At 49.3% G+C, this 12,057-nt stretch overlaps 6 protein-coding genes and 1 non-coding gene across 7 annotated transcripts; 5 read left to right on the top strand and 2 right to left on the bottom strand.

Annotated features, from left to right (window-relative positions):
* Positions 1 to 64: 64 nt before the first annotated feature.
* Positions 65 to 840, top strand: Asppvi_009039 (SGNH/GDSL hydrolase family protein; the record flags this gene model as incomplete). The annotated part of the gene is made up of 4 exons (XM_043304900.1): positions 65 to 287; positions 337 to 382; positions 436 to 624; positions 675 to 840. 4 exons carry the CDS (start codon positions 65 to 67, stop codon positions 838 to 840), a joined length of 624 nt encoding a protein of 207 aa, XP_043160835.1.
* A 1,066-nt stretch (positions 841 to 1,906) lies between these two features.
* On the bottom strand, positions 1,907 to 4,030 carry Asppvi_009038 (fungal specific transcription factor domain-containing protein; the record flags this gene model as incomplete). Its single annotated transcript, XM_043304899.1, has 4 exons — positions 1,907 to 1,977; positions 2,029 to 2,166; positions 2,228 to 3,430; positions 3,670 to 4,030. The coding sequence occupies 4 exons, from the start codon at positions 4,028 to 4,030 to the stop codon at positions 1,907 to 1,909; spliced, it is 1,773 nt and encodes a 590-aa protein (XP_043160834.1).
* A 964-nt stretch (positions 4,031 to 4,994) lies between these two features.
* Positions 4,995 to 6,598, top strand: Asppvi_009037 (MFS transporter; the record flags this gene model as incomplete). Its single annotated transcript, XM_043304898.1, has 4 exons — positions 4,995 to 5,125; positions 5,189 to 5,567; positions 5,636 to 5,713; positions 5,768 to 6,598. 4 exons carry the CDS (start codon positions 4,995 to 4,997, stop codon positions 6,596 to 6,598), a joined length of 1,419 nt encoding a protein of 472 aa, XP_043160833.1.
* Positions 6,599 to 7,251: 653 nt separating this feature from the next.
* Positions 7,252 to 8,687, top strand: Asppvi_009036 (serine hydrolase domain-containing protein; the record flags this gene model as incomplete). The annotated part of the gene is made up of 5 exons (XM_043304897.1): positions 7,252 to 7,558; positions 7,624 to 7,775; positions 7,843 to 7,923; positions 7,982 to 8,488; positions 8,553 to 8,687. 5 exons carry the CDS (start codon positions 7,252 to 7,254, stop codon positions 8,685 to 8,687), a joined length of 1,182 nt encoding a protein of 393 aa, XP_043160832.1.
* Positions 8,688 to 9,860: 1,173 nt separating this feature from the next.
* Positions 9,861 to 10,199, top strand: Asppvi_009035 (uncharacterized protein; the record flags this gene model as incomplete). The annotated part of the gene is made up of 1 exon (XM_043304896.1): positions 9,861 to 10,199. The coding sequence occupies one exon, from the start codon at positions 9,861 to 9,863 to the stop codon at positions 10,197 to 10,199; it is 339 nt and encodes a 112-aa protein (XP_043160831.1).
* A 385-nt stretch (positions 10,200 to 10,584) lies between these two features.
* On the top strand, positions 10,585 to 11,124 carry Asppvi_009034 (GNAT family N-acetyltransferase; the record flags this gene model as incomplete). Its single annotated transcript, XM_043304895.1, has 1 exon — positions 10,585 to 11,124. One exon carries the CDS (start codon positions 10,585 to 10,587, stop codon positions 11,122 to 11,124), a length of 540 nt encoding a protein of 179 aa, XP_043160830.1.
* A 156-nt stretch (positions 11,125 to 11,280) lies between these two features.
* Asppvi_009033 lies at positions 11,281 to 11,352 on the bottom strand. Its single transcript has one exon. It is a non-coding gene; the product is annotated as a tRNA-Arg (tRNA).
* Positions 11,353 to 12,057: the final 705 nt, after the last annotated feature.

Genomic DNA, 12,057 nt, shown 5'->3' with positions numbered 1-12,057 from the left:
CTATGCCCTACACTCGATCTCATGTTTTTGGAACCCAGCGAAAAGGCCCGGTTAGGAGTGCAAGATGGGCAAGATGGGCAAGAAACTCTCGATACTTTGTTTTGGGGACTCCCTTACAGCCGGATACTACCATTTTGGATGCGACTATTATCCATACGCCTTGACACTGAAAGAAAAACTGCAAGCAGCCTTTCCCACCACCACATTCATCATCGACGAGGACGGCCTTCCAGGTGATTTGGTCATTGGCCCTGCCGGAGAATTTCTGCCTCGAATTCAAGCAAAATGTGTGTTGATTCCATTTTTTTTTTTCAGTGCTGAGTCTGACAATTACAGTTGACAGATCCAATTATGACTGGGTTATCATTCTCGGGGGAACCAAGTATGCTTGCTTCCTTCTTTACCCCTGGAGGATCCCGATGCTAATATCAGCAGTGATCTCGGGACAGGCTATCAAGCTTCGAAGATATACCCTGCTCTGCAAGAGGTGTGGGAGGTAGCTCTCCACAACGGCGCAAATGTTCTCGCCCTGACTATTCCTGAATGTGCTGTTGTCAGTACAACGCTTGACACGAGGAGGAATGAAGTGAATTCGTCCATACTCGCTTATAAAGCCGAGGGATTGTGAGTTTAATCAAGATGGGAAAAGTGCAGACCGGCTAATCTTCTAATAGCCACGCATTTGACCTGCACGGCAAACTTCCGTATCACAACGCCACAGAGGAGTCCAGGGAGAAGATCTGGGATGATGGGCTGCATTTAACTGCCGAGGGGTATAAGCTCGTGGGTGAGGTAGTCGCTAAGCATTTAATTGCGCTGCTAAAGGACAAAGGTTTATAAGGAGAGTTGCCAGAGGGCTCTGTACCTTTGCTAGACCTATGTTGGAGAGAGAAGCGGTACTGGTATCATAGATTTTAGTATAGTTGCCGTAGAGCCTGTTTACAGAACTCACTGATCCAACAACGGCTTTCTCCTTATCTCCACAGCAGGCCTCCCTGCCGCAAGACCAACTACAGTAGGATCCCTTGCCTGACAGCAAAGATGGCATCGCAGCGGGCATAAACCAGACCATCTACCACGATATTGTGGGACCAAGTATATGGCTACAGGTTCCCGTTCTTGAGGAACTACTCCATGGGAACAAAGCCTTAGAGGCCAGGAAACAGCTAAGAGTGGGAATATCAATGCCCGGAGCGTGAGATAGTGGACCGTTGAGTATTGAGATCGGGCTCGTTATAACATCATAAGATGAAAAGCAAGACGATGGCCGGTACAAAGCACTAGTTACTGTAACTCTGGAAGAAAGCTGCGGTTTGGAGCCGACTGACTGAGTACATGACAACCACCCCCAAATGCTTCTCTACCAACTGCTACCATGAGCTGAGCTCCCAGTCATTTGAGCATTGCCACCCGTCCACCTGCGATGGCAAGTCCATGCATCTCTTACGGGCCAGCCATACACTTGGTGCTCTTCAACATGTACCTCCTGGTCAATACAAGAGATGTTGAGATGCATCAGCCAGACCTCTTCTACGCCGTCTCAAAATGCCTTCCTAGCACAGATTCAAGGTTTAGCGGACCACACGTTCCAGGGTCCACTAAATATTCCAGGAACCACATATCGACATGTTTATAGCCCCAGCAGACATGAGAAGGAAACGCATCCCCCAGATCCTTACTAAGCTTAATCAGAGATAGGGTTCGCATTCCTCATCTCTGTCGTGCCGCTTTTCATAGACGCGGCCACGGCGTTCTTCTCCGAAGATCGAAATCCCACTTAACTTCATTACACAAATCATCTAGACAAGAGAATTCCAATAGTTGCGTCTAAATAAGTAGTTTCTCCATAATATATGCCACGCTGTCATCCTAGACTCCGCCCAGGTCAAATATGAATTCCATGGGATTAACGTCCTGCAGCGATGTCTGGAATCTGAGGACTCTCTCCACCGTGACTCTGTATACCGTTTATCGCGGCTGGTATTCGTCAATCAAATAATAACAAAAATAGGATACAAAAGGGCTTACTGTCTATCATCTGCCAGTCGACACTGGAAGCAGGTGTCGTGAACGGAAAGCCTTCAATGTCATCATTTACCATAGACCAATTAGCCAACGCAGTCGCATCAAAAACGGGGAATTGAATGTTGAAACGGGCGCGACTCCCTGAACATACAATTGTGAGGCCTTAGACTAAAGTCAAGTATGGAAGCTATGCTGCACTTACCTTCCGAGTCCGGACAAATGGGATCATCATGAAATGATGCCGGTGGAATCTGCAAAAGTAAAGGGTTTGTCTCGTCACTTGCACTGTTGCTACTGAAGCAATTGCGGTTTCCGAGAATGACCCTCAGAGCTCTCGCTGCCTTCTGTGCCTCTTTCGAAGAACTGCTGGAATGGACCCAAATGTTGTATGTTTTTTGGAGTGACGTCCAGATGGTCTCCCCGGTCACAGCGCCTGCGCCTCCTTTACTTTGCGCACCAGCTCGCTGTAGGTAGGAGCACAGGATGCTAGTCGCGAGCAGAAAATTATCGTTAACCAGAGAATGGACGCGCCATCGCTCCTGGTACAATCGGCAGAACGGCTGCGTCTCTTCTTGGAGGGCGTGCTGGTAGTCGAGAAGCTTGAGCGCAGCATCTAGACACGCCTGCTGGGAGTAATCATTCTGCGTGTCTGCTTGCCAGCTATGCAGGTTTCTCTGGTGCAACACAATTCGCGCACGGTGGAACATAATCTCCAGGAACACCTTTTGCATGATTACCTGCGGTGAATCCATGATGCAATTGGCCATAGAAACCCACTGGAGACATTGTGGGATTGCACTATGCACATCTTCAAGCATGCTATCCATCTTCATTATCTCCGCGTAGGGACATGGCCTTGTGTCTGTCACAAGATCCCACACAAAGCCGATTGTTGTCGTCATTCTTGCCTTGACAAGACGGAAGAGCATGGGTGTGAGTTCGGTCTCGGGACGCGAAGACGGCATAGCAACCGTGTCTCGATCAAAATCCTTGTCGTGAAGGTTCGACGGCTCTCCTGTATCAGTTTGCCAATGCTTAATCAGTCGAGGGAGGCCCATTTGAGTAGAGATTCCAATGTCGAGCTCGACGACCGTAGCCCAGACGCGCTTGCGCATCTCCGCGGTAAAGGGAGACATGCTGGGGAAGCGATGCGGGTCCCGGTGGTAGCCCATATGCATTGCCAGCTGTACTATCGTTCCCAGGAGAATCCATATGCCAATTTCAGCGTCACTCCGGAGGACTACCTCCACGGCAATATACAACATAAGCGTCTCGAGCACATATGGGGGCCCTTTGGCATACTCTCCCAGTATAAGGCATTGCACGATCTTCTGACGGAAAGCCTCAATCTTGCATTGAAGGTCATGCTCTCGTAACGAGGATGCGGGCGTCTTGATGCCCGGATCTAACCTAAATTTCTGGAACTGCGTTGCAAGGCACATTATAGTGAACAGGAGGCCCAGCCATATAACTGGCGTTTCTGATGGGCTTTGCCAGAATCTTTCATACTGGATTAAGCCGTTAGTCGTAAGCACGTTAGTTGGGAAGAGGTTCCAATACCTCCTTCAAAAACTCGACACTGTGCAGTACCGCTTGATATTTCATCAGGCCAAAGTATATCAGTTATGTCGGGAGTGTGCTAACCTGGGGACATATCGAAAGAGTTGAAATAGCCTGAAATCAATCGATCAACAACCGGCCGCTCTGGAATTGCCGCCAGGATCTCTTCCTTCGTCAGAAGACTTGTACACCCGTAAAGAAGCTGAGGACCGCCCCGCTGTGCAAAAGAGGGCTCATCCAGCTGGGTATTCTCTTGCACTTCTTCCTCGTCGAGTAGAATTTTCAGATCAGCGATCCCATCAAGGATAGCGGCCCAATGAGCGCTGTTGACATAGTTGGTACTCGATTGAGTCAGCTGCAAGCTGCCGCAATCAGATGCTGGCGAGTTCCCTTTGGAGAGGTCTGCGTACGGGGAAGCAGAAAATGATCGATCCCTCGAAGTCATGGGAGAATCATGATGTGCCGAAGTAGCCGGAGGGGGTTGACTGGAGTTACTCGTTGACCCGCTTTGCATCAGGCTGACCACCAGACTTTCTAATTGCTGAATCCTCTCTTGGACATTCGGTCGTCGCTGGTGAGCCTCAATTGGCTTTGAGATGTAAGTACAAGAAAGACTTAAACCTCGGTCTGCGCAATTCCCGCACGGCTGCTGTCGGTCACATCGGATCCTGCGAACGGACAAGAATAAGATGTTGCTTTCAAGCCAAAAGATTGCTTTTGAAAATGGAAACTCACTTCCTTTGTCTGCAGAGATTGCAGGAAAGCGGTGGTCGTTCTCGACGCCTGCTAGATGGTAGACGTGCTCTGCCCCTTGCTGTTTTGCCTGGACCCCATTCCGGAAGTTGAGGTTCTTCGTGATCTGCCATGTTTTTGATGGAGCCAATCAAACATTAAGATAAATCCGGGTGACTATTGCCAGAAGCCACGGGTCAGTAGCTTGATTTGACGGGCCAGATATGGTCAAGCTGGCTTGAAGTTGCTTGGTCAGGAAGTGAGTGAAAATGTTCAGACAGTTCAGGCTAACCCCGCGTCTAGGTGACAACCCCTGTGTCTTACCCAAGTTTTCTTGGCTATTAGCGTGGCCTGGTGTACTATGATTTTACTGTCGCCCGTTCCGATGGCCCGCCCCGATACTCCGCTCCGATGATCCGCGCCAACAGTCCAGCAATGCGTCCGTCATGACGGAGCAGACGCAGGGCTTTATCCTGGCAGAAGGACTCAAACACGCTAATGCTAGTAGTTCTTCTGCTAAGTGTCCTTTCCGGATGCGGAACGAGTCTACCCATTGTCTTTATATAAATTGGAACTATATCCAGATCGGATCTTCTGAATTCACTGCAAGTCTCATCAAGGCTATCCGGCATCAGAGCAGAGAAGTGAAAAAGAGCATCCAACCTGTCACAAACGAAATGGACAATGAATCTGCGGAACCCGAGACAACTGGCTGGGACAGTCCCAATGACCCCGAGAATCCGCTCAACTGGTCGTCTTACAAAAGAAACCTGCACATCATAATCGTGAGCCTCTTGACGCTTAATGCGTAAGTATCACAGCCATCGCCCGAAGCTTATGACCGTAAGTTGTCGCTAATTCCTTGTTCAAGAAACCTGGCTGCCACCATGTTTGCTCCCGGGGCAGAACAACTGGCCAAAGAGTTCGGAGTCACTGATTCAACTATTAAGGCTATGACGGTTAGCCTCTACGTGCTCGGGTTTGCCTTTGGCCCTCTCCTCTTCGCGCCTCTGTCCGAGCTATACGGGCGCCTCATTCTGTACCACCTTTGCAACACTGTGTATTTTGCATCTACAGCAGGCTGCGCCTTCAGCACTAATGTCGCCATGTTCCTGGTTTTCCGGTTTATATGCGGTTGTGCCGCATCAGGGCCTATGAGTATCGGAGGTGGCACGGTTGCGGACGTCACCCCTCCCCGGAAACGAGGAAAGGCTATGGGGTTATTTGCCATGGGCCCAATCTTAGGACCCGTACGTGATCGCACCTTGAATAGCTCCAACTGGTAATCCGCATGCTGACAGGAACTTCTGGAGCCTAGGTGCTGGGACCAATCATTGGAGGGTTTGTCTCTCAATACGCAGGCTGGCGCTGGACACTCCGGATCATTCTGATATTGGTAAGGTGAATTGTCTCTATGTATGATATACGTCCTAACCAAGTTTACCGCCAGTCCGGAGCCCTTGGTATCGCCACCGGTGTCTGTATGCGGGAGACGAGCGCCGTTGTCTTGCTGAATCGAAAAGCAGACCGGACGCTCAGAGGAGCTGGAAACGCCAGGATAGCCGATCCCAAAACAAAACAACAGGAGTCACCCCGCCAGATGCTGTTGCATGCCCTTACACGTCCCGTGAAGTTGTTGATCTTCTCGCCGATCGTCTTACTTATCTCGCTATATACTGGCATTATGTTCGGCCTCATCTTCTTACTTTTCACCACCTTCCCTTCAGTATTTCAAGGGGTGTACGGATTCGACGCTGGAACTGCCGGATCGGCCTATCTCGGCCTAGGGCTCGGCATGTTCTTCGGTCTGGTTCTCTTCTCCATCCTTAGCGACAAGCTTCTGGGACAGACGCAAAGCAGAGTCGCGGCCAAGCCTGAACAACGCCTTATCTTGATGAAGTGGCTTGGTCCGATCGCCCCATTGGGGTGCTTCATGTATGGCTGGAGCGCACAGAATCATACACACTGGATAGTGCCAATAATCGGGACTTTCATTATTGGCTTTGGATCGTTATTTGTCGTTATCCCAGGCCAGATCTATCTTGTCGATGCCTTTGGGGCGGCAGCGGCGGCGTCCGCCCTCGCGGCTAATCTCCTCATCCGATCCCCTTTTGGTGCTTTCCTGGATCTTGCTGCCGCGCCTCTGTATGATAATCTGGGACTGGGCTGGGGAAATAGTGTGCTGGGGTTTATTACGCTGTCATTCATGCCAGTGCCGTGGTTGCTTTACCGCTATGGTGAAGCTTTGAGGACTCGTTTTGCGGTTGACAAGTACGTGTAGTGAGAAAGTTGACTCTCCTTTGGCGAACTGATTCAGATAGAGAATCTCACGGGGCTTCTTGTCCTTGGGTGTCTCAGAGTTGTGAAATAACATTGTCAACGTCGCAGGACTGGTTGCCTTCGTCCTCCTATGCACTGACTTGCGCGGATTGCACAAATATTCTAGAATTACGCAGTCCCCGTCGAAGGCTATCTTTACTTTATTACACTGGCAGACAACGTTCCACATTCGCCGCCCATTATCCTCCTAGCCAAGAGGGTATTCCCGGTTGTCGATAGGGTCCGAACAACACAGACTGGGTATACCAGGTACAAAGTGTCTTGCCAGGAAGACGCATGAAATAAAGTAGACCCCATCCCATTGGCCAAGCTTTATCTGCATTTGCGTTGTGCCTCAAACTATCTCTTGGAGATAGGGATAGCCAGTTGGCAATGTAGGTCATGGATTAGTGCCAGTGGGGTCCCGTGTTCGTTTTGTTTTACCACTTTTGGACGCCGACTGGTGGGAATTTTGGGTTAGAGTTTCAATTGTTGATTAATTACTATCCATCTAGATTTATGATGATAATTTCCATGCATATATAAACAGTGGACATTACTGACGGTCGAGCTCTTCGTAAAGCAAGATTGCCTATCGAAAAAGAAACAACCGCTATGGATACTATCCTTTCAAAGTACTACAACAAGGACCCTAGACCATTTCACGCCGGTGCACTGACCGCGTACAATGCTCAAGGAGATGTAATTTGTTCCAGCATTCAGGGCACCCAGACTGCGGACCCTGCGGGCCCTGCAGTCACCGAAGATTCAACCTTCTGGGTTTCGTCCTTGACCAAAGTCGTCACGGCCGTCGCTGTGATGATTGTCGTTGAGCGAGGCTTGATTTCACTCGACGATGATGTGGGCCAGTTTGTGCCGGAGTTGGCGACGCCAGAGGTCCTGTCTGGGATCGATGAAGATGGTATTGTCCTGACGGGAATTCCCGTTGTCTGATGGAATCGCCATTGCTGACAATCTTCCTCCTAGGAAAACCCATCGTGTATCGGACGGAGAAGAAGCTCACGTTGCGTCATCTCCTGACGCATACAAGCGGCTTCACCTTTAATGTGATGAGCCCGAATCTGCAGAAATGGGCAGCGTATCATGGGAGGAATATCGACCATACGCAGGGAACTTATGTACTCAGCTCCTTTTCTGCAAATTCCGCTGATAAGCGATCTGACCAAAACCACCTTTTTGCTGTAGGAGTCAATGACCTACCCTCTTGTCTTCGAACCCGGCGAAGATTGGAGATACGGGCCCGGAGTCGACTGGGCAGGGCGAGTGGTAGGTCTCTAGCCGCAACACTGAATTCAGTACCGCATCTAACCAGGTGCACATGCAGGTCGAAGTCCTCTCCGGGAAGAGACTCGGGGAATTCGTTAGTGAGAACATCTGCGGACCACTGAATCTCCAATCTACCACCTTCCACCCGGAGATACTGCCCGACTTCGAGAAGAGAAAAGTGGAGATAGCCCTCCGCAACGGAGACGGATCCCTAACTCCAACCAAAGAGATATTCCCCCTTCCTACGCCGGATGACCTCGGCGGTGGGTCACTGTATTCCACACCGCGCGAGTTCACCAAGTTTCTGTCAGCTCTTCTGGCAGGAGGTCGAGGAGTCATCAAACCGGAAAGCGTGGATGAGATCTTTCGGCCTCAGCTGCCGGAAGCTGTGAGGATAAGGTTGAACCAGCAGATTAATATGCCAGAAGCGCGAGCAATGAAATGGTCGTTCACGACAGGTGATCAAGTCGACTTCGGGCTGGCCGTCGCAGTAACGGTCGGTGATGTTCCAGATGGTCGTGCGCATGGGACGGTCTCGTGGGGAGGGCATACCAATGTTCATTTTGTAAGTGACTTTCTGGTCTGCTGGTCGAAAGAACGATGAACACTGATGGGACGGATAATACCAGTGGGTCGATCGGACGACGGGAATATGTGCGACGAGCTTCTTCCAGCACCTTCCTCCGTCGGATTCCCAGGTGATTGCGCTCCGCGACGAGTTTGAGACGCAGCTGTATAAGCAGATACGCTATACAAACCCGTGAGCTAGGGACGCCAGGTTACTACGACGGCTCATCTCGATAGGGCCGCATTGGGTCTTAAGCATGGCTACAGTGGGTTACTTATGTGGAAGCATGTTTAGAGATGACGCTGCTTATAAAATAGAAACCTTTTATATGAGTCTGTGAGCTTGAAGGCCCATCTACAATACGTCATCTCTTTGAGCCAGTTGATTTATGCCTGGGTAGCCCAAACACCCTTACGCATATAGCTCCTAGTGCATATATAGCTTCATGCCTCTAAGGTGCAATATACTTCCTGGTACTAGTGACTGCCCTCTGAAGGCCCGGCACAAGACTGGTTGACTCAGTTGATATGAGATGGAATTGACGGAGCGTATCTGCACGGCAGCATAATGAGCCTTTTAAGTCCATGATCATGCCATGGCTATGTGGTCGCTGTTAGATCTGCTCGCGGATAGCATTGCTGCGACTAAACATATAACCAGGATCGGAGACTGATCGTGGTCTTTTATCGAAAATATTTATATTCGGTCCGAAGGACGTTACGACGAGTGGCAACCGGTCCTTAGTAGGCATATCACTTACAGGTAACCGGGCAACTAGTCCAATAAATAGATCAACAAGCACACATTCTTTTAAAGACTCGACTCCCGAGCCTGCGGTGAAGATGGTGTTGAACTCGACGGGATTCATAGATAGCCAATATCGATCATTTCGGCGTTCACCTTGTGGATAAAGAAATTCAATGCGAGATCCCCACTGCAGTCCAGCCATGTCGGGGTGATAGACAAATCGTTACTTATCCCAGAAATAGCACTCTCTAGAAGCTGGAATTGTCTCCGGATTCCCTTCAGGGTTCTAGTGATGATGCCTCTGCGATTTGCAGCAGTGTGTCCACTTTCCCTCTCGGTGGTTGTATTGCTCACATGGTAATGTAAAGCCAAGTCTGACTAGCTTGTTGATACTTGAAGAAATATTAAGCATATTCTCAGACCAGGATATCCAACTAGCAGTATTCGCATGATTGGTGCTAATCTCCATCAATACGGGCATTACCCCGCTGCATGTGAGACATCCTAGCATGAGACCTTAGTGGTCGCCGACAATTTCAACCTCCATCGTCTTCTCCATCCACCTCAATTGCTTCTACGGATTTATTCACAGACTGTTTGCATCCGAAAACTAGTATTATCCATGGCGTTCAGGCGCGGCATCTTTCCTCTCTATGCGAACATCCATCATGGAATAATAGCCCGCCAACACGGACTCCGCAGATGCCCTCAACCCATCGCATCCTTCTCGACCCAATTTGCTGTCGCAAACAAGCATGCCAACTCTTCAAAAGGCCAGTCGCAAGGTGCTCCTCCGCAGGATCCAGAAATCCCGTCGTTCAGTTTCGACTCTCTGGGTCTGAGCAAGACTACCAAGACCGTTGTCCTCGTCATTCTCGGTGTCTTTGGTACTATTGAAAGCTGGTTCTGGGTCCAGACAATTTGGCGCTGGTGGAAGAGCGACGCTGAAGAAACGAAGTAAAACCAATCAAGTCATGCTGGTAAATGGCTGCAGCACGTCGCGTTTTGTACGATAGAGAAGTCCTACCATATTATACATCTCCGCTCAATAGAGTACTGATTCGTCAATGATAACAACTTCGATATCAAACAAATTGGTCACTACTATGAGTCATCCTCACTTACAGCCAGATAATAACTTAAACTCAATGAACGATCTGCCGCTTGACTTCAAATACGAGTACGGCATGAGCTATCATCATATCCGCCAAGCCGGCGATTCCCTCCAATCAAGGACTATGAGTCACCATCGCCAATAAACACGTTATTCCCACATATTATAAGCAGTTGGATTTCCCATTGATCCTCCATCAGAATAACTGTTATCAGCTGGATCAAACACAAAAATGACCCAATTAACACCTCCTATCCCTACGCAAACATGGACCAAAGGCGCATACTTCATCTCGACGGACTCGTCGCTTATCCCCCTCGAAACCCTCAACGACTGGTTCGCTTCAGACGACATATACTGGACAAAGGCACTGCCCCTAGATATCCTAAAACAGTTACTTGAGAACTCTCTCTGCTTCGGCCTCTACTACACACCCGACCAGCCAGACAAGGCCAGCGCAGGTCCCGAGTTCATCGGCATCGCCCGCTTCGTCACAGATTATACGACCTTTGTCTACATCACCGACGTCTACGTGCACTCCAGCCACCAGGGCAAGGGGCTGGGCAGTTGGCTTGTAGAGTGTACTGGTGAGGTCATTGATGCGATGCCGTACCTGAGACGGAGTATGTTGTTTACGATGGACTGGGAGCGGTCGGTCCCGTTTTACAAGAAAATCCTGGGAATGAGCGTGCAGGAGAGTAAGAGTGGAGAGGGAATGGCCATGATGATGAAGAAGGGGAACGGATATCCGAAGTATGAAAATGGAGCTTGATTCGACTTTTTCCGGCCAGAACTTTTGAGGAGGGTTGGTAATTCGAAGTCGTTGATTATGAAGGGAAAGCGGTAATTATAGATCTAATTCAGTTCTTAATGGACGGTTAAAATCACTGTGGGGCCATTGAATGAGCCAAAAAAAAAAAAAAAAAAATGACCTACGCAGGATTCGAACCTGCAATCTCTTGATCCGTAGTCAAGCGCCTTACCATTGGGCCAGCAGGCCTTGTTGACGGATATCTGAACTTATTACATACATAGACTATTCTAGCCTTCCTCCTTGGTATTCTCTCCGGTTACCCGAAGACATGCGTTTCCGCATGAAATGTTTCGAAGAACAGAATATGACTTTTGAAAAATAATGCGTTTCTCAATAAACTCCATTGAAGGCTCCTTCTGAGCCAAGAAGTCTTAGAAGGAGTAGGGATTACTTTCACGTCAGGAATATATATTCTTCGCAGCTAAGCCCATCGACGCCCAGAATAAACAGCACGCTTATCGATGAAGACAAGCCATCGACCATACTTGAAAGAACGATACACATCATGACTGTCGAACATCAGTGTCTTGGAATGTTCTTTCACACGTGTCATATAGATAAGAATTGTTCTACCATTATAGATGGTGGTCGAGGATGGTTCAAAAGACATGTGTGGTTGCAGATAAGTAAAGAAGTCAGGTGTAGAACTACAGCTGCACCACTGCGCGGAACACCGTCGGACGCACCAACATTTGCATAACAGACCTCGGAGATATGACCAACAAACGGGTAGGAGTCACAGTATTGTGGGGCTAAATACAGACAGCATTCAGGCAAGATATCCAATAGCTGTGCCTCGTCTGGCGTTGTGCATTCTATCATCCTTCCTTGCCTCCTCCCGTGTCGACATCGGCAACGACGCTCGGCTTCTGGCGAAGTACCCATGACTCC

This window comes from Aspergillus pseudoviridinutans (assembly GCF_018340605.1).
Source record: "Aspergillus pseudoviridinutans IFM 55266 DNA, scaffold_6, whole genome shotgun sequence".
In the NCBI taxonomy this organism is placed as follows: domain Eukaryota; kingdom Fungi; phylum Ascomycota; class Eurotiomycetes; order Eurotiales; family Aspergillaceae; genus Aspergillus; species Aspergillus pseudoviridinutans.
The sequence above is the reverse complement of the archived record's forward strand: the minus strand, read 5'-3'. Positions and strand labels throughout refer to the sequence as shown.